General features: G+C 47.4%; 2 protein-coding genes across 22 annotated transcripts; one reads left to right on the top strand and one right to left on the bottom strand.

Moving 5' to 3' along the window:
• Nucleotides 1-1,611: 1,611 nt before the first annotated feature.
• LOC109738149 (uncharacterized) lies at nucleotides 1,612-8,579 on the bottom strand. Of its 21 annotated transcripts, none has more exons than XM_073497107.1 (7): nucleotides 7,832-8,565; nucleotides 5,132-5,919; nucleotides 4,481-4,541; nucleotides 3,205-3,281; nucleotides 2,912-3,096; nucleotides 2,232-2,457; nucleotides 1,650-2,100 (listed from the first exon to the last, which is right to left on the bottom strand). In XM_073497107.1, exons 5-7 carry the CDS (start codon nucleotides 3,054-3,056, stop codon nucleotides 1,998-2,000), a joined length of 474 nt encoding a protein of 157 aa, XP_073353208.1. In that variant the 5' UTR covers nucleotides 3,057-3,096; nucleotides 3,205-3,281; nucleotides 4,481-4,541; nucleotides 5,132-5,919; nucleotides 7,832-8,565; the 3' UTR covers nucleotides 1,650-1,997. The 21 variants fall into 21 exon arrangements, 18 of the variants coding, with proteins under 18 accessions (XP_073353208.1, XP_073353209.1, XP_073353212.1 ...); XM_073497108.1 differs by having other exon boundaries at nucleotides 5,659-5,919; XM_073497111.1 differs by having other exon boundaries at nucleotides 5,767-5,919.
• A 2,294-nt stretch (nucleotides 8,580-10,873) lies between these two features.
• Nucleotides 10,874-16,172, top strand: LOC109738150 (uncharacterized). The gene is made up of 6 exons (XM_020297247.4): nucleotides 10,874-12,122; nucleotides 12,521-12,607; nucleotides 12,729-13,751; nucleotides 14,128-14,229; nucleotides 14,507-14,797; nucleotides 14,879-16,172. The coding sequence occupies exons 1-6, from the start codon at nucleotides 11,337-11,339 to the stop codon at nucleotides 15,176-15,178; spliced, it is 2,589 nt and encodes an 862-aa protein (XP_020152836.1). The 5' UTR covers nucleotides 10,874-11,336; the 3' UTR covers nucleotides 15,179-16,172.
• Nucleotides 16,173-20,887: the final 4,715 nt, after the last annotated feature.

Below are 20,887 nucleotides of genomic sequence, written 5' to 3'. Positions count from 1 at the left end.
GTAGTCGAACTGGGCAGCAGCAGTGTCGGTCTCGTAGTCTACCGGAGAGAAGAGGGGGAAGAAACAGTAAATACAAAGCAAACATAAGCATGACGATGCGTGACATGTCAATGAGCGATGCTAGGGGTGTCCTAACGCGACAGTAGGTGGTACCGGTGAAGGGGGGGGAACACCCGGGAGGTATTCCCGATGTTTCACGTTTTCGGACAGACGGACCGGAGGGGGAAAGTTGCTAGTTCGATAGGTTAGGGAGGTGTGGTGGACGAACGGACTGCGTATTCGGATTCGTCTCGTCGTTCTGAGCAACTTTCATATAGAAAACATTTTCAACCGAGTTACGGTTTAAAAGATATGAATTTTCAAAGTTTATTTGAATTTCTGGAATTATTTATATTCAGAAAAATGAATTATGACGTCAGCATGAGGTAATGCTGACGTCAGCAGGTCAACTGGTCGGCTGACCAGTCAAACCAGACAGGTGGGTCCAGTGGGACCCACATGTCAGCCTCTGTTAGTCTAACATTTAGTTAAACTAAACTAACAGTATAATTAGAGGGATGGGCCCCACATGTCAGTGACTAATTAGTTAATCTAATTACTTTTAATTATAAAATCATTTTAATTATTTATTTTAAGGGGCGGGGCCCGCACGTCAGTGGCTGGGGCCGCCCAGTCAGCCCAGTTGACCAGGTCAACTGGTCAACAGGTGACCAGGGGGCCCACTGGCAGTGACCCAGGGGGTGGCCCCCAGGTGTGCCAGGTCGGACGCCGGCGGGAGGGCACTCCGGCGAGCCCGTACACGGCGACGAGCCTCGGCCGTGGCCGGATTTCGGCCACAGGGGTCCGTTTCACGCGCGCTTGGTCGCGTTCGAACGGCCAAGACGATCCGCGCCGGATGGTGGTAGTGGTTCGTCCGGAGATGGCCGGAAACGGCACCGGCGGTGAGCTTAGCGGCGGCCGGAGTTCGGGGTTGTACGGGCACGGCGATGGGAGGCACGGGAAGGCCAGGCGTGGGGCTCTACGGGGTCCTGGGAGTGCCAGGGGCACGCGGGGACCATCGGTGCGGGCGGAGGAGCTCGGGGTGCGCGAGGACGAGGGGGGGGGGCAGGCGGGGCGTGGCCGACGCGGGCGCGCGGTCGGGGCGCGCGCGGGCGAAGGCCGTGCGGGCGCGCGTGCGTGGGCTGGCGCGGCGGGGCGCGTCTGGGCGCGCCGGAGCGCGAGCGGGGCGGCGGTGACCGAGAGGAGAGGGGCGGGCGACGGAGGCCGGTGGCCTCACCGAGGGATGCAGGGTCACGGCAGTGGGGTCGAGGGGGAGACGGGGGCGACGGCGATGCGGTGTCGAGGCGCAGGCCGGCGAGGAGGAGGAGGCAGGCCGGCGAGGCAGCGCTCCGGCGAGGCGAGGGCGCGGGGTCGAGCGCGACGGCGTCGGTCTCCTCCTCGATCCAGACCGGGGGGGTGAGATATTTCGGGGGGGGGGGGGGGGGAAGCGAGGCTGTCGGTGGGGGGGGGGGCAGGGGATAAGGTGAGGGGGGTTGGGCCGGCCGGCTGGGCCTGGGGTGGCCCAGTTGGGCCAGGTCCAGTGGGGGGGGCTTTTGTTCCTTTTTTTTTTCTTTGTTCTGTTTTCTGTTTTCTCTTTTTTGTTTATTTCCTTTTCTGTTTTATTTCATTTAAAAGTATTTAGACATTTTATAAAAATGTGTTTCCTCCACCATAATTATCAGTGTATTATTTAGAACCCACTGAACATTTCTGTTTGAATTTTTGAAAACTTTTATTTTCCACTTTGATTATATTTGAAGTTTGAACTAGGAGTTTGACAAGGGTGTGGTTCAAATGTGATCAAGCCCTGTTTAGCAACATGATTAGCTTAATCACAGGGGGTTACTGTAGCATGATTCCCAGGGTGTTACAACCAGCGACCCATCAGCAATGAAGGAGCTAGTAAACTTAACAAACGCTAACCACACTATGAATCACAGCTGCCAAGGTATCATGCGTCATGAACTCAGCAACGAGCAGCCGCTCGCCACCCTCGTAGCATCATCCGATGAGGTTGGACAAGCGAACGCTCTGCAGCAGCCCAACTGCCCTAGCCTCCTCCTGTGCATCCAAAAAAAATGACAGCCAAATTCAGTTCAGACTCCGTTGCAGAGGCCAGTCGAACACTGGTGCATACGAGGTGACGATCCACCCCCCGCGAAGCAAAACAAACCAAAGCAAGGGGCACGAACCATGAATTGGCGTGCTTCAGGCCAGGCGGAGCGGTAGAAGAGCTTGATGGCGACGGTGGTGCCAGAGCTGAAGAGGGCCCGTGGTAGATGGCGTTAGGCTCCTTCTCGTAGTGCTCGAAGACGATGTGGTCCGTTGCGAAGCCGTCGGTGGAGGCGCGGAGCTCGTCGAGGTTGTACTCCGCGAACACGGGCACGCCGCTGCCGTCCTCCCAGGTGACGCCATTCTCTGCAGGGGCACGGAGACTGGATGAGCAGCGGATCGAGCCCCGGACCAATCAGCAAAATGAGCCCAATGCAAGGTAAGCAAGGCATAGTCAATCCACAGGATAATTGATTTCCATGGTCACAACAAAAGCAAGAAGGGGATCGGTATTGAACTGGACACTAAAACTGAACATTTTTATGATATTCTAAAAGCTTTCATACACATAAATGATGCATTTCACAAGGACTGAAACATACCAGCACATGGTTTACATGATTAAACTGAAAAAACCTCGAAAGGACCACTTAAATCTAGAGTTAATCCAGCCAATTATCTGAGCGCACCTTCTCTGAACATATTTCTACCACATAAATTTAGAATTATCTAAATAGTATCTACAATATCAAGTTTGAGGCAACCGAACACAAAATAGAGAAGGGGGGAGGAGGAGCGAGCTGTGGTGGGCTAGCTGTACCTACTTGAGCTGGCCCTCCTCCTCTTAGAGAGGACAACGATCTGGTAGTTAAGCGTCTTCCAGGCGCCATCCTTGAAGGAGAGCTCGACGATGTCCTTCCTAGTGCTGGCCACATCGCCAGCCAGGCAACACTGCTTCTCCGCATTTAGGAGTTACTCGATTGCCATGTCGACGCTGTTGCCCTCCTGCCTCACCACAAACGACCATCGTCACACGTGCGGTAATAGCACATCAATCGGAAACCCTAGGCACGGGGACGATAACATGTGAAGCAAAGCAGATCCGCGTGCTACCTTGTGTAAAGGTTCTGTCACACATGGATTTCTTTATACAATTGAAACTCTTGTTTTTTAGGTGCCGTGGAAATTCTCTGAAAAGATCCATTATACAAAAAGTTAGATATTTCAATGTGAGGTTACAAAAATAAAAGGAATACAGTGGGTCCCAGTACGCCTAAGTATCTACATACATCTAAATAAATTCATATACCCGGTGAAGTGTGTAAGGCTGAACCAAAATGTAGAACAAAGGAGCTGCTCGATCGAGTATTTTCCAAACCCAATTCATACCAACAATGTTTAATGGGGTTTTAAAGTTCTAAAATTGGTCACGACCATCTTCAATCAGGAGAAGCACCAAAATTAATTAAAGAAAATTGCACATGTATTAGTACTATGAGTAACTCTACTGATCGCTAGCAACCTCTGAGATTATCCTAACAAAATCTCACCCAAGCAATTCGTTTAACTCGCATGGAGAAGAACCGCCGTTTCAATGATGCTACTGGCTGGGAAACTAATACAGAATTCAGTTTGCATGCATTTACTAATCAACATCTCTACGTATCTACACGAAATGCGCCATGGAGAAAAGCAGCTATAGCTACACATGTATAGATCAACCGAAGGTTCCAAAGAGTAAGCCAGTAGTATTACCAGCTCCCAGGAAACAGCAGGCTCTTCGATTAGTAATATAGTTAATTAATCAGTGTCTGAGATTAGAGCTAATGTATTGTCCGTCTACAGTTTGTACAAGTAGGGAATGCAAGATGAAACATGTGCTTCACCAGATAATCTAATGTGTTAGCATAAAGTTAAATAAAGGATAATTAAGCATTAATTTCTCACCCAGCTGTTAGAAGTGTTGGCACTCCAATTACGATCTAGAGATATACTACCTTCACTAATTATCAGGTGGCAAAGAATTCCAAGTGCATGAGCCCAGCGGTAGTATAATAGACAACAGATGAAGATGATTAATTACAGTTTACAGCCCTAGAAATCACAAACAAAGACCTGGCGAGTGATAAAACATTTAAATTCAGATTGAATAAGCATCTAAATTCAATTAAACATGACATACACATCCCAGTCATTTAGCCAAAACTACATATTCAATTACGATCTAGAGATATACTGACATACATATTCAGATCATGGTAAGTCAAAACTACATGGATCATCAACCAACTTATCAAGGTCCTGAACCTTGGTACGAGTAACAAAAACAACATGCCATGTTTCAGTAAAAATACAGCTGAGCAGAGTATCGATTCTCAGTATAACCCACTGAATTTAGTTTGTCAATTAGGATAGCTTCAATTACTTCAAAGAAGATCCCAGTACCTAAGCTACAAAATTGAAAACAAAGAACCTGTCATACACCCATTTCACTATATACACAAAGAATTGTAGACTTATGCATGCATTAAGTAGGCGAAAGTATGAGCAGCAGAGGTCACTTGTGAGAGATTAAGCAGGAAAGGCGAAGCAAATGAGGCATACAACGAGTCTGTGTATAGCATTTGTTCAAGAATACTATCTTGTTTATTCCATTAGACAGGAATATCATGATGTTTAACAGACCATAGGACAACACATGAATGCTCCCTAGAAGTCAAAGCGCCTGATGGATTTCAATCTGCATCTTAAAGTCAAATTTTGTTTTCCCCCGGCAATTTTTTGTACAGCTTGTTGAATAGGATAGTGCGAAACTATTGAGCAATAAGTTTTTTTAAATTTCTGCACAATTAATAAGGGCCCAACTCTTTATCCTGAGACTGGTATAATCCTATCAGGGAATATCTACAATTCTGCTCAATAACACTCCTCTCCAAACTGCGGCGGATCAAGATGGCGTGCCACGTGGGCACACCGGCACACCCCAAAATTGTGAAGCTCGGTCTGATTTAACAAATCGCTAGGTGAAACAACCCCATACCTCGAAACCCAATCGCCTGGGACGGGGGTGGAGACAGCGGGAACGCGATGTCCCGGCGAGGGAGGACGGGGAAGGCGATGGCGGCGGCGCGCGCGAGAGGCGAGAGGCGGGGGTGGGGGCGGGGTTGAGGCGGCTGGGGAGGAAGAAGAGCGCATTGATGGCTCAGTTAACCTATTAGAATTATGGCCAGATAAAGAAGAAAGAATCACTGATTATTTCCATACATCAGAATTATGGCTAAAAAATGTAATTAGAGTTATGACTCTTGAACAAAGCTAATACCCATGAAACACACACTTTGAAACCACGAGTGCTACTAATTTATCTATGCAAACCTACAACAAAATTATGGCTGAAATGACATGCCATGAAACTGGAGGGGTAGTGCATGTTTCGGAAAAATGATCGAGGTTCCCTAATCCTAGTAATGTGAGCATGAACCCCTGTGTGACAACCTACCTTCAGCGGCAGAGCTATAAACTACCGAATGGACCAAAATGAAGCTACAGATAAAATCAGTCATTTACCTAGCTGGAGAAACCAAACAGGAAGTAAAATCACAGGAGGAGGCTTTTCATATCTACAGATAATCAATATCTGTCAACAGAGCCAACAGAGCGTAGGTAGAGAGAAACCTCACCCGCTGACATCACCAAGAGTAGCTCAAGTGGGCCTTGGAACTGCACACACCACCATGGAAGTTTTGTGCACTGGGGATCAGTCCCAGAGGTGTTGTCACTTCAGCCTTTTACCTCGCTAACACACTCGTACCCCTCATTCAGGAGCCGCTGGAGGAAGAAGGCGAACGTCAATGACCAAAAATTGTTTGCTATAAAATGTAGAAATTTCCAATGAACACTAAATAACAAATATTAGACTAACATGTGTTTTATTGTAAAATGTAAAATAGAGCAGAAACACCTTAAAACTATTTGATCCCGGTCATCACATTCTTCCAAACAAATGCTTAGAATTGAATGTCAAAATATAACAGGCGAAGTCTAATACTTACGTGTGCAACATAAATTGATTCACACTAACTATGACAAGTGAGGATTAGATCCAATTTTTGCTATTTCATAGCTCAATTTGTATATAGCTTCAGCCCACATGATAACACGAAATTAAGCACGTGCAAATGGAATTTTCTTCAGGAAGAATTAAGGAAGCAATAATGGCAACTCCGTGAACAATAATTATAGCAAAATAGGAACAAAGCAAAACAAGAAAAAGAGGCATGCAAGAGCAGCACCTAGCATTCGGGGTGACATGGAAGTGCTCACTCAGTTCCTTTACCTGAAAAACAACCTAGAATGTAAACATATGTGAAGTTTCCTCTAAATGTTAATATATCTAAAATTTCCAAAAATGAGTATTATAGCACACAAGCTCTCCAAAAGTTCCAGCGTGATATTGTAAAGAGGTGTTATTCACAAATCAATTTAAAGGGTGGATCTGGTACCTAGGACTGTTAAATCTTCATTCTGATCAAATGCTCCATTACTTTGAGATATTCAATTGCATTTTGTGCCTGGAACAAATACATTGGAATAATTTATCAGGTCATCTGAACAAACGAAGGATAAAATGTGTGATTGTGGAAACAAAGAGTGAAAAGAAAGGTACCGATAGAGACTCAGTTACTGCAAGGTCGAGATAAAAATTCTGAGATGCTCCCAAGCCGCAAGCTTTTTATTTGCAAACATGGGTTGGAGAGGGGTTCTCAGAAGTTCCAGTATCTGGTAGTCAGCGAACAAATTATATACATGATCTGGATAGAGATGGAAGCATTACCCTGATTGAAACTAAGATGGATAATAAAGAGAAATTAAGATGAGCAATTAATGGCCACCTGACACTTCTTTAATCTGTATTATAGAAACCTTGCAGCAAATTTTTAGAACTGGACCAACAAGCACATGTGGACGGGAGAAAGAAATGTTGAAAGTGTCATCCACTTGTCATACTTGCATACCAGCCGATTTACTCCAAGGCCATGCTAATTGATCTTGAGACATCAATTTCTTTCAAATCACAGAGAACTGCATCAAATAAAGATTGATCTGGTTAGAGGATGCACAAATCTGCATACGACAAAGTGTATTGATGCAAAATAATGTAATGAAAGCTCTAATTGATGCACATGCAGCCAATTGAGCTATTACCGTTCGACTCCATAGAAGTACTAAACTTGATGATAAACAAAGAGTATACATGGATTAGCCAATTGAGCTATTCCCACAGCCATTGCTAAGCGTCTTATCTGCAGAGAAACTTCTGGATACGTTCTCGTCGCACTAACCTGTCAAAGTAGATTTTATCAACGGTGCAAATCATTGAACTATCTAAAGAGCTAGTCAGCAACTTAATTGAACAGATGGTGAGTAAAAACCGTATTGAAGCTAGGTTATGAATAGCCCATAAGGCACCCTCCTACCAATGCGGCTGCAGGCCATTGGAATATTCAGAGTTTATGTGATTACTCCGCTAATCAATATTTCAGCCACTGAACACTGAATCATTGCAGCTTGTAAGTCAACTACTAATGAACAGTCCTCCCCCTATGGATCCTGCCACAGACAGCAGAACCATCCCAGATCAGAAGCCCGCACACCACTAAACGAATCTAATACTCTGAAATTGAACTGGGCACATGATAAACTCATACTGTGTAGAAGAGAGTAAAAGGAGAGGAGCTACCTTCAAGCAAACTTGACCCAAAATCAGAACCCACGCTCGGGGCCTGGGCTCTCCCTCTCCCTCTGGCGCATGGTGGTGGAGAGGTGGACGGGCGTGGTGCGTGTTTCTGCCAGAGAGCTCATCCCGGCGTGCCCATCATCGGCAGCTCGCTGTGTACCTCCTTGTCCACAACGGCCGCTGCTCTCCACGAACAGAGCCCAAGGAGGGGGGAGCGGTAGCGAGACCATGGGGAGCAGGAGGCACACGCCCGGGCTCGAGCTCGTCCATGGCCGCCACCTCGCCCGGATCCGGATCCGGAGCACCCTTCGACCCCTCGGTGCTCAGCAAAAGGAGCTCTGCTCGCCGCCGGGCCTCACGGGACTGGTCGCCGCCCCGCCGTCTTCGGATCTTGACCCGCCACTCCCCCTGCGCACACTCCTCCTATGGCGGCGAGAGAGCGAGCGAATGAGACCTCTGTCGTCTCTGCAGCCAACACACCTCCAGCTGGGCCGTGAGGTACGGCGATGGCGCCACAGGCAACTCGACCACCTCGTCATCTCCGTGGCTCGCACCGCTCCTCCTCTGCCTGGTCCCGACGGGGAGGAAAACAGAGGCGCACAGGAGAGGTCGTGGCTTGCGCTGTAGAAAGGGAGGATGAAGGAGGAAAAAGGCGGGATGGAGATGGCGCTCCTCACGTCGACGGCGGCGCGGAGAGATGTGAGGGAGAGAGAGAGACGTGAAAGGAGAGAGAGGTGACCTAGGTCTCACCCGATTGGGGATGAAGCAATGAATCGAGGGAAACCGCGTGGCAAGGGGTAGGTGAAATTCCAATAATGCCCTCGGCGGGGCACTGAATTTACTGACGGTGGTAGCAGATATTTACCACGGGAGGTAACTATTCATTGCAACAGGGCTTCGGTTATGATCCGGCGGCCCAGATCATTCGGGCGCTCGATCCGACGGCCGAAAACGCATCAAGAAATCGATCGAACGGCCAGAATGATCTAAACTCTGAGAACGCTCGGGAGCTCCCAACTAACACAGTAGTCTGATTGTGTCTGTGTGTGTGTTCTCTTTTGACAAACATGAACCATCCAAAGAAGGGCTCCCCTTAATATCTACTATCTCTATTACTTTTTATAATTATTAACTTATTTTATATCCATCGCGCTGAAGCAAAAGATTTGACCCTCGGGAAAGAGAATAGGTCTGATCCGTCCCTCTGTCGTGTTGGAGATGAGGTGGAGGGGGGAGAGGAAGAGTTCTTGATCCATCACGCCCCCGTCGACCTGGGTTAAGGAAGCCATACAAATCCGCTACAACGGTCAACACGCATAGATCCCTACCTGACATGTCAACTGTCGGTGTTTTGTGACCCGTAATACCGTCGAGGACGATATATTTTTAGGAGAGGCATGCGAGCAATGGATCGAGATGGAAGGCATGAACCAACGAGTTTACCCACGTCGGGGCCCTTCGGCAGGAGGTAAGACCATACTCATACATTTGCTTATGTATTGCTCGACATTTGATTATTTAGCAAATCAACATCTCATAAAAGTATAATTGCTAAAATTTAGCAACCTTTTATGAGTTTGATATAAGAGAAGTTGGTAATCAACCAATTACTAGCCAATAGCCAATATTTAGGGGCCGTTCGAAGGCCCTCCGCTCCCGGAGCGGACGGAGCTGCGGCTAGAAAATTCAGAGCGGCCGAAACGGTGCTCCCCAGCTCCGCGTATTTTGAGGAGCTGGTGGATCCTCGAACGGGCCCTTAGAGCAACTCTAGCGGACCCCACAAAAATTCGACCTGCAAAACGCGTTTGCGGTTTCACGAAAATCGCGTTTGCGGGTCGAAAACATGCGCGGCCGATCAGATACTGTATCTAAACCTGCATAATGTGAAAAAAACACTTTCGCGGGAGAAATTACACAAACATAGTTCATCACATCACATACTACAGAGTTCATACATACTACATGATCAACAAATTAAGCATAGATCATACTACATGCTACGTTAACTAGTAGTAGAGGGGGTCGGATCTGACGGCGGCGAGGTCGCGGCAAAATGGACGACGCCGTGGAGGTCGAGCGACGCTCAATCCTCCTCGCCGGAGCTGCACAGGTCGACGTACTTCGCCGTCTGCTCCGCGCGGATGCGGCGCCACTCGTCAGACTTCTCGTTGGCGGCGAAGTTGTCGGCGACCGCCTGCCGCCACTCGAGGGCTTCGAGTTCCTCAGCGTGGCGCCGGCGCTTCGCCTCCTCGCGCACGCTCCGCTCGGCGATGGCGGCAGCAACAGCGTCGAAGTCCGCGACGTAGTCCTCGGGCCCGACGACCGCGGCGGCCGAGCGGAGCGGGCTCCTCGGGCTCCTCCTTCACCGGGACGAAGGCGAACGGCGCCGGCTCCTCCTCGTCGTCCGACCACTCCCTCTTCACGGGGAGAAAGCCCGCGCCGGAGGACGGGGAGGATCCGGCGTAGGAAGACCTGGCGGAGGAGAAGGACGCGCGCCGGCGGTCGTACTCCTCCGTCTCGCGGCGGTTGAAGCTAGCCGGCGCGACATCCCGTGGTTCGTCCACTTCCGGGCGCCGCGCTTCCTCGCGCCGTCCGACCGGACGCGCCGCTCGCGCTCCGGGTCCCTCTCACGGCCGGATCTGCTGCCGGAGCCGCGTCCGGAGCTCCACATTCGGCCCCACATGGCGGCTGGAGGCAGGGCGGGTGGTTGCCGGCGGCGAGAAATATGGAGAGGGAAAGGGGAATCGGGTGGCTCGCGGCGGCGGGGGATAGGGTTTGGACCCGCAAAAGGGTCGCGGAATCGCAGTTATAGTGCTCGGGGCGTGCGGTTTGCGGGCTGCGGCAAAAATTTTTGCGGGCCGGGCAAGTATGCGTGCTCTGTTCTGGCTAGAAAATTGGGCCGAGGCCGCATATTCGCCGGAATTTTTGCGAGACGGGCGTTTTACTAGATCTGCTAGAGTTGCTCTTAGCATACATGTGGCATCAAACCAAATCAATCATAGGAGCACCTATACGGCATTTACCTGAATTTTTTTATTCAAAGTTCAGTCACTTTCCCCTGTGTCCTCCTTCCGTGGCCTTCGTCCTCCTCCTCTCTGCGGCGTCACTTCCGACGCTGGCCCAACCGCCGTTCCCCGCCACCCGTGACCGGTGCTGCCGCCACGCTGTCACCTCCACTGAGCCGCCGCTCATCCCTCTAAACCCCCAGCTCCTTTTCCGGCGAGCTGCTGCTCTGTCTTCCATTAATCGACTGAACAAATCTTCTTTTTTTCAATCGAACGAGGGACAGCAAATGCGTTGCTCAGTACAGTACTCCGTTTACAATCTTACCGGGAGTCAGTCTACTAGAGACGGTGCTGGCCATGGTGGCGCCGCAGGCTGAGCTCCTCGCCCCCCAATCGCCGTCGAATTCCCGTCGGTAAGAAGCCATTGAGCAACCCCGACGGGCTGGGCGTGCGTGGTCCCGGAGGCGTTCCCTGGTAGCGCGGCCTTTGGGGGCTCCGGATCCATGGCGGGCGGCGACAGCTTGGGCTGCTGCGGCGGCCTTCTTCAGGGTTTCTGCGGCCTCGCTCAGGTTTTCCTGGCTCCCCGGGGGCGTCCGTCTGCTGGAATCCTCGCCAGGAGGCCCGGCGATCTGTGCTCGAGTTCTTCTCAGGCTGGGAGAACGGGGTCGCCGCGGGATGCGGAGATCATCTCCGACATGGAGTACTCTCCCCAAGTGGCCAGGGAGCTGCTATTCTCTTATTATCAGGAGGAGGACCTGCCCCGCGTGGCCAGGAACCCGCCGGCGGTGGCGGGCGATCTGTGCACGAGTTCTTCTCAGCTTTGGAGAACGGGGTCGCCGCGGGATGTGGGGGTCAGCTCCGGCATGGAGGAGTCTCCCCCAGTGGACAGGGAGCTGCGTTTTGATGACCAGGAGGAGGACCTGTCCCCCGTGGCCAGGAACTCGCCGGCGGCGGCGGGCGATCTGTGCTCGAGTTCTTCTATGGTTGGGAGCACGGGGTCGTCTCGGGATGTGGCGGGCGATCCGTGCTCGTGTTCTTCTATGGTTGGGTGGACATCGTGGGATATGGAGATCATGATGGACATGGAGTATTCTCTCCCGGTGGCCAGGAATTCGCCGGCGGTGGCGCCACCGCAGCAGAAGGGCATGGCCGGTGGCGCTGAAGACGACGACGACGACGATGATGACTGCGTGATTCTAGACAGTGATCCTTTCGCCGCGGTCGCCGTGAATGATGAGAAGGATGGCTGCTCGGATGAGGAGTTGCAGATAGTCGCGGAGAAAGGCAAGGTATTGGCTTCCTTGCATTTTGATCTCCGGAATTGCAATTTGATTTTGTGGATACAATAGAAGCATTACCTCCTTGTTATATTTCAGGGCATTTTTGGTAGAGATATGACATGATCGATTTGCAAAGTGATTTGGAGAGCACACCGTAATTTGAATTTGGTGATAAGCATAACTGAATTTATTGCAAGTTATTAAAGATGCATTATTCAACTTGTAACATAATTCTTCCATGCTTATCTGCTCGTATTAATTGTCTATGAATATCTGTGGTATGTTTTAGTTGACAACAAAGTTGACAAAAGACATTTCAGAGTTTAGGAGCTTCTATGTAGAACCTATGCTACTTCTGTCTACCTGCAATATCATATTTTCATTATTGGTTATATATGCTTCTGCAGGTAGCATGCCGTGACTTCCCTCACTCGCGCCATTTATGTTCCAATATGCCCTTCGGCGCTACCTCTCACGAGAAGCATTGTGCCATGGTGAGTTATGAACAATCCACTCCCTGATGCTTCTGGGGATGTGATACATAATGATTATATCAAGCAGAGTAGAGAGTATGTTTGTTTTAAATGGCATTTCATTGCCTATTTCCAAATGCAGTGCTACTGTTTTGTGTGCGACGCCCCAGCTCCATGCAGTTATTGGGGTAACGGTCTCTCGGTTGGCGATCATTGTCATGCTATGGATAAGGAAACCAAATGGAAAATGCTGAGGGAGGCATTCAGGTGCAAAAATCTTCCAGCGCCTCATCCAGAAACAGAAACTGCTGTGCACCCAGCAATGGTGTCACTCGACCGCCTTTTTCTTAGCAATCAGATTTCTCTTCAGGATGTTGTGACCCAAAACCAACACACACATACTTCAGTTAGAGCCTCACTGAGTGTAGCACCGACTGTCAATGCGCCAAGAGAGGGAAGTGGTACAAGCAGTGCTCACACTGCTCAAGTTACTCGCCTAGGAGAGCCAACTGTCAGTGCACCAAGGGCACACCCTGTGGCAGGAGCTGGAAGAGGTACAAGCAACGCTCACACTGCTCAAGTTTCTGCGCCAAGAGCATCCTCTGCAACAGGAGTTGGAAGAAGTGGTACCAGCAATGCCCACAGTGCTCAAGTTACTCGCCTAGTACAGCCGACTGTCAGTGCACCAAGGCCACAGCCTGCAGCAGGAGCTGGAAGAGGTACAAGCAGCACTCACACTGCTCAAATTACTCACCCAGTAGAGCCAACTGTCAGTGCAGCAAGAGCATACTCTGCAGCAAGAACTGGAAGAGGTACTAGCAGTGCTCAGTCTGCTCAAATTACTCACCCAGTAGAGCCAACTGTCAGTGCAGCAAGAGCATACTCTGCAGCAAGAACTGGAAGAGGTACTAGCAGTGCTCAGTCTGCTCAAATTACTCGCCCCGTGGAGCAAACTGTCAGTGCACCAAGAGTATACCCTGCGGCAGGAGCTTCAAGCAATGCTCGCTCTGCTCAAATTACTTACCCCACCACTCCAGGTGGCTACCTGCCGGAGCCCAATGTGCCGGAGGGGGCCACGGTGTACGTCGGGAACCTACCCTACCACATTGACAATGAGAGACTCAAGCTAAGCTTCCAACGTGCTGGGGCCGTCCTGTTCTCAAAGGTGAGCTTTTTAGCTCTTCATTGTCTGTCCACACAACTATACGTGAAAAAATGCCTCAGATCGCTCACCACCAGCATGACTAGACTTATGCATAGTTGAAGCTCAAGGGGTGAAGCTGCTGGAGTCTAATTGGCTGCTTTGTAACGTTCCTGTATGATATCTTTAGATTACACTCTGCTGCTCGATGGTGTTATTTTAATTTTCAAAGGATGCTTGTGCTGGGTGGAGAGGTTGCTGATTACAAGCTGTGTGGATCATTACTCATCTATTTGTTAGGCAATCTGTTCCATCGGCTTCTTCATCATTACTGTTGGGACGCAGCTTGTTGGTTATGTTTTTTTCTCTCTTTTTGTTCTAAAATGCATGAAATGTGCAGGTCATTTACGACAGAGAAACAGGCCAGAGCCGTGGATTTGGGTTTGTCACCATGAATACTGTTCAGGAGGCTGAGAAGGCTGTGACGATCTATCATGGCTCTGTGAGTATACTGTGCAACTTGATGCCTTGATGGGGCTAGTTTATTTTATAACTTTTAATTCAAGCCAGCTTAATCATCCTTTTCTCATTCTGTTAGTCTTGTATACTAGCTCATTCATTCGTAGGTGCTATGCAGCATGTACATGCGAGTGTTCTTTAATCTATATTATTTTTTTGAGCCTGTAGAAATGTGTCATGCGTTGTTCAGTTCATATGCTAAACACTAGAAATATTATGCATTGAGCTTCGCTGATTAACCTTTCGTGCGGACATTACAGGGGATGTATGGCAGGCCTCTGACTGTAAAAATCGCAGCTCCTAGAGGGGACGCCCGGGTGGACGCCCCTCGCCGTCAACCTGGTTCCCCACTCAGAATATTCGTATGCAATCTACCGAGTCAGGTGGACAACCCTCGGCTGGAGGAGCTGTTCAGCAAGCATGGCAAAGTGGTTGATGCAAGAGTTGTCTACGAGCGCCGAGAAGGGGCCTCGTGTTCGAGGGGATTTGGTTTTGTCACAATGGCGACCGGCGAGGAGTCGTACAAGGCGATACGTGCCCTCAACAAGCAGGTCAGTGTAACAGTTGGTCGGTTTTCAGTGTCAGCTTGAGTTTCCGTCCGGGAATCTGGTTCTCACTCTGCATTTCTGCAGATTCTGGAGGGAAATGCCCTTGGAGTGAAGGTTGCAAGGGAGCGGCCGAACCAAGGCTGCCTCTCTCTTGGCAACCAGATTCCTCCTGAGAATACTGCCAGTCAAAACCAACATGCACATACTTTGGTTGGAGCCTCACTGAATGTAGTGCCAACTATCAGTGCGCCAAGAGCATACCGTGCAACAGGAGCTAGAAGTAGTACAAGCAATGTTTCCACTGCTCAAGTTACTCGCCGACTAGATCCAACTGTCAGTTCACCAAGATCGGGTGAATATAGGATGCTCGGTCCCTCTAGTTGATTGACCTTTGGTCTTTTACCCAATGCCTATACATAATCTCTATATACGCACACAGGATTCTAATGGTCATGGACCAGGACATGCCACTTTCCTCCCCTTGAAACTCCGTTGACCCTCAAGCACCATACTCCCTTGCCAGTGTCTGGTTCAGCTACATCGTCAGAAGCCAGTATATTTGTCCTCAGTTTCCTGTTGTTCTCACGGAAACGTGAATGGTCAAAACAAATCAGTCTTCTCTGTATTGCTCAGCTGAACATATACAAGGATATACATGGGCCTTGATCCTGCCTGGATTATTGAGTTTGAGAACATGAAGCCTATGCTGTTCTCGGGTTTGAGCCTTGGTAAAGAAGGATGCAACTTGTGATGGAACATATTGGAGAAAATTGTTGATTGCTGGCAGTAAGAACGTTTTAAAGAAGCAGCCACACAAATGTGCTTGGTTAGCTCATGCCTCACATTTTCACAGGATCAATGGCAATCTAAATAGCAGCAGTACTATCAATGGCGCGCCCTGCAAGGAAATGCCCAAGTACACACTCCCATCTGTCAAGCTTGCTGGTAAGCAATTTCACAATTCTATTGATGTTCACATAGAGAATTTAGGAGTGCCTGTCAAGAAGCTTGGTATCTGAATCTCAAATCTGCGCTGACACAACAGTAGTCCTGTGCCCAACCAGTTCCATACTAATGCACATTCATGTTGAACCTTGAACTATCTGTATCTCTTCGTGCAAATAGGGCTGAATGTAGTCTAGGAAAGGAACATGTGGTGCACCATTTTCTAGTTTTACCATAATGAATGGTGCAATGTCAGAGATCCCCTCTAGTGGGATCCTCGTACACTCGAGGCACATAAGCCAAAATTTGAAAGCTTTGATTTGTGGTGAATTAAGGTTCTTAACTAATCTTGATTCGATAAGCATACTTGTGTGCTCCTTGTGAGCTATTCTGAGAACAGTATGTGGTTATTACTACAGAAGCTCAAACTGAACCTGCAGAAGGTCATGAAACTTAAATACTCTTACCTCGGCCTCGAACTTGCTTGGATGCAGAACAACTTAGGTGTATATGTTGAAGTGAATCAAGTGTTTGATCTTTTTTAGCGAATCAAGTGATAGTTAATTAACCTATCTAGTGTCACAATTTCATCTTAAGAAAAGTTCATTACTTCACGACCTGTTTAAGGCTTATCTAAAGAACAGCCTACGAACATAGCCGGTTTAAAACCTGCATGACATAGATGCAATAAAGTACCAAAACTAATATAAATTTGAAACTATCGTATGAATTAAGACTAAGGATCATAAGAAGGCATTACGGCAAAGTTTCAGTGTAATGCTGCAACAGTGACTATATATTATTGAATGGATGAAGCATTTGTCCTTGCATACAAATTGAAACATCACCTCCTGCAGTAGGTCAATAAGATAATACTGTAGTTTCCTAGCTGGTGATCGCATCTTGGGTATCCGATGCTTTTGTATTGCATGATATTTTCAGAAATACTCACTCCGTTCCTAAATATAAGTCTTTGGAGAGATTTCACTATGGACCACATACGGAGCAAAATGAGTGAATCTATACTCTAAAATGCATCTAGATTCATCTGTATGTGGTCCATAGTGAAATCTCTACAAAGACTTATATTTAGAAAAGGAGGGAGTAGATCCTCGAGTCTTGTTCTAACTAGATAATGTTAGGTTGACCTCTCTCCCGTTCGAACCCAACGGGTCGAACGGGCCCCTGACTCGCGCTCTGATCGGGGGCGCCCAACCAAACCATGGTTGGTGGGCCCTTGTGACCCGCGCTATATAAACAGAGGTGGGGTCGGGGCACGACTCACGAGGTTAATCGCTGCCACAATCCCCACCTACAATCCCTATCGATCTAGGGTTAGCGCGGTGCTCACGGGAAGCTCCACCACCTCGCCCACTCTCTGCCATCACCGGCCACCGTCACCATGGCCGGCACCGGGAGTTCCTCGACTGGACAAGCAGAAGGTAGGTTCACCGGATCTAATCCTACCCTACACGATCCCATGGATCTATCAGATAATTTATATTGAAGCTGTCATGATGGCTGGATGTATGTCGAGGAAGATTTTGTTTAATGAGGTGAAAAGCTGGAACCATTTTAAAGAAAAGCATGATGGCTGTTGTGGATGAGCAATACTTGGAAAGAAGAATATACTGCTCACCCTATACACCAAGTCGTTTGCAGATACTATATGCTTTATCCGATTATCCCCCTAATAAAAAGTACACGTTCTCTATTCTGTTAATCTAGAAAGTCCGGTCAGGTGTTGCCTTTGTTAAGCAATGTATCTACCACGACAGAGTTGACGCATGGGTTCGACCAAGAGTCCACGTCAACCGAAGCTGTAGACTAGGGTAGTTGTGATTCTCTCTTATCTATTGTAACTATCTCTATCTCTCTAGTCTATCCCTTGGGTCTCAAGTCAGGATCCCAACGATGTAATCAACCTCTGTACGCTGTGCGGGAGTTGCGCCCCGACCCTATATAACACGAAGCCGTCGCCCTAGGCAGGGTATGACGTTCTCTCACATGGTAATCAGAGCCTACCTCTTTCATCTCATCTAGTTTCTCCATTGCCAGAAACCTCCCACCATGGCCTCCTCTGGCTCCTCCAACTCAACCTCTCCGGCCAGATCACCGAGCGCCTCACTGATACGTCTCCAACGTATCTATAATTTTTGATTGTTCAATGCTATATTATATTCTGTTTTGGACATTAATGAGCTTTATTATACACTTCTATACTATTTTTGGGACTAACCTATTAACCGGAGGCCCAGCCTAGAATTGCTGTTTTTTGACTATTTCAGAGTTTCGCAGAAAAAGAATATCAAACGGAGTCCAAACGGAATGAAACCTTTGGGAACGTGATTTTTGGAACGAACGTGATCCAGAGGACTTGGACCATACGTCAAGACATCAACCAGGAAGGCACGAGGTAGGGAGGCGCGCCCTCCACCCTCGTGGGCCCCACGTTACTCCACCGACATACTTCTTCCTCCTATATATACCTACGTACCCCCAAACTACCAGATACGGAGCCAAAAACTTAATTCCATCGCCGCAACCTTCTGTACCCGTGAGATCCCATCTTGGGACCTTTTTCGGAGCTCCACCGGAGGGGGCATCGATCACGGAGGGCTTCTACATCAACACCATAGCCTCTCCGATGATGTGTGAGTAGTTTACCTCGGACCTTTGGGTCCATAGTTATTAGCTAGATGGCTTCTTCTCTCTTTTTGGATCTCAATACAATGTTCTCCCCCTCTCTTGTGGAGATCTATTCAATGTAATCTTCTTTTGCGGTGTGTTTGTTGAGACCGATGAATTGTGGGTTTATGATCAAGTTTATCTATGAACAATATTTGAATCTTCTCTGAATTCTTTTATGTATGATTGGTTATCTTTGCAAGTCTCTTCGAATTATCAGTTTGGTTTGGCCTACTAGATTGATCTTTCTTGCAATGGGAGAAGTGCTTAGCTTTGGGTTCAATCTTGCGGTGTCCTTTCCCAGTGACAGTAGGGGCAGCAAGGCACGTATTGTATTGTTGCCATCGAGGATAACAAGATGGGGTTTATGTCATATTGCATGAGTTTATCCCTTTACATCATGCCATCTTACTTAAGGCGTTACTCTGTTCTTTTGAACTTAATACTCTAGATGCATACTGGATAGCGGTCGATGTGTGGAGTAATAGCAGTAGATGCAGGCAGGAGTCGGTCTACTTGTCACGGACGTGATGCCTATATACATGATCATACCTAGATCTCATAACTATGCTCAGTTCTGTCAATTGCTCAACAGTAATTTGTTTACCCATCGTAATACTTATGCTCTCGAGAGAAGCCACTAGTGAAACCTATGGCCCCCGGGTCTATTTTTCATCATATTTAATCTCCCGACAACAAGCTATTTCTGTCGCCGTTTTTATTTTGCTTTCTTTACTTTGCATCTTTATCATAAAAATACCAAAAATATTATCTTATCATATCTATCAGATCTCACTCTCGTAAGTGACCGTGAAGGGATTGACAACCCTTTTATTGTGTTGGTTGCGAGGATTTATTTGTTTGTGTAGGTGCGAGGGACTCGTGCGTGGCCTCCTACTGGATTGATACCTTGGTTCTCAAAAACTGAGGGAAATACTTATGCTACTTTACTGCATCACCCTTTCCTCTTCAAGAGAAAACCAACGCAGTGCTCAAGAGGTAGCAAGAAGGATTTCTGGCGCCGTTGCCGGGGAGTCTACGCAAAAGTCAACATACCAAGTACCCATCACAAACCCTTATCTCCCGCATTACATTATTTGCCATTTGCCTCTCGTTTTCCTCTCCCCCACTTCACCCTTACCGTTTTATTCGCCCTCTCTTTTCCGTTCGCCTCTTTTTTCCCTTGCTTCTTGTTTGCTCGTGTGTTGGATTGCTTGCTTGTCACGATGGCTTAAGATAATACCAAATTGTGTGACTTTACCAATACCAACAACAATGATTTTCTTAGCACTCCGATTGCTACTCTTACCGATACTGAATCTTGTGAAATTAATGCCGCTTTGTTGAATCTTGTCATGAAAGATGCCGCTACCCATCTAAATAGCTTCGTTGATTTGTGTGATATGCAAAAGAAGAAAGATGTGGACAATGATATTGTTAAATTGAAGATATTTTCTTTTTCGCTTAGAGGTCGTGCTAAAGCTTGGTTTTTGTCTTTGCCTAAAAATAGTATTGATTCTTGGAATAAGTGTAAAGATGCTTTTATCTCTAAGTATTTTCCTCCCGCTAAGATCATCTCTCTTAGAAACGATATTATGAATTTAAGCAACTTGATCATGAACATGTTGCACAAGCTTGGGAGAGGATGAAATTAATGATACGTAATTGCCCTACACATGGTTTGAATTTATGGATGATTATACAAATTTTTTATGCCGGATTGAATTTTGCTTCTCGAAATTTTTTAGATTCGGCCGCGGGAGGCACTTTTATGGAAATCACTTTAGGAGAAGCTATTAAACTCCTAGATAATATTATGGTTAATTATTCTTAATGGCACACCGAAAGATCCACTAATAAAAAAGTGCAGGCGATAGAAGAAATTAATGTTTTGAGTGGAAAGATGGATGAACTTATGAAATTATTTGCTAATAAAAGTGTTTCTTCTTATCCTAATGATATGCCTTTGTCTACCTTGATTGAGAATAATAATGAATCTATGGATGTGAATTTTTTTTGTAGGAATAATTTTGGTAACAACGCGTATAGAGGAAACTCTAATCCTAGGCAGTATCCTAGTAATTCCTCTAATAATTATGGTAATTCCTACAACAGTTCTTATGGAAATTTTAATAAGATGCCTTCTGAATTTGAGACTAGTGTTAAGGAGTTTATGAATTCGCAAAAGAATTTCAATGCTTTGCTTGAAGAAAAATTGCTTAAAGTTGATGAATTGGCTAGGAACGTTGATAGAATTTCTCTTGATGTTGATTCTTTGAAACTTAGATCTATTCCACCTAAGCATGATATCAATGAGTCTCTCAAAGCCATGAGAATTTCCATTGATGAGTGCAAAGAAAGAACCGCTAGGATGCGTGCTAAGAAAGATTTTGTGAAAGCGTGTTCTTCTAGTTTCTATGAAAATAAAGATGAAGACCTAAAAGTTATTGATGTGTCCCC

Source organism: Aegilops tauschii, chromosome 4, assembly GCF_002575655.3.
Source record: "Aegilops tauschii subsp. strangulata cultivar AL8/78 chromosome 4, Aet v6.0, whole genome shotgun sequence".
Taxonomy (NCBI): domain Eukaryota; kingdom Viridiplantae; phylum Streptophyta; class Magnoliopsida; order Poales; family Poaceae; genus Aegilops; species Aegilops tauschii.
Note: the sequence above shows the minus strand (reverse complement) of the source record. Positions and strands in the feature narration are given on the sequence as shown.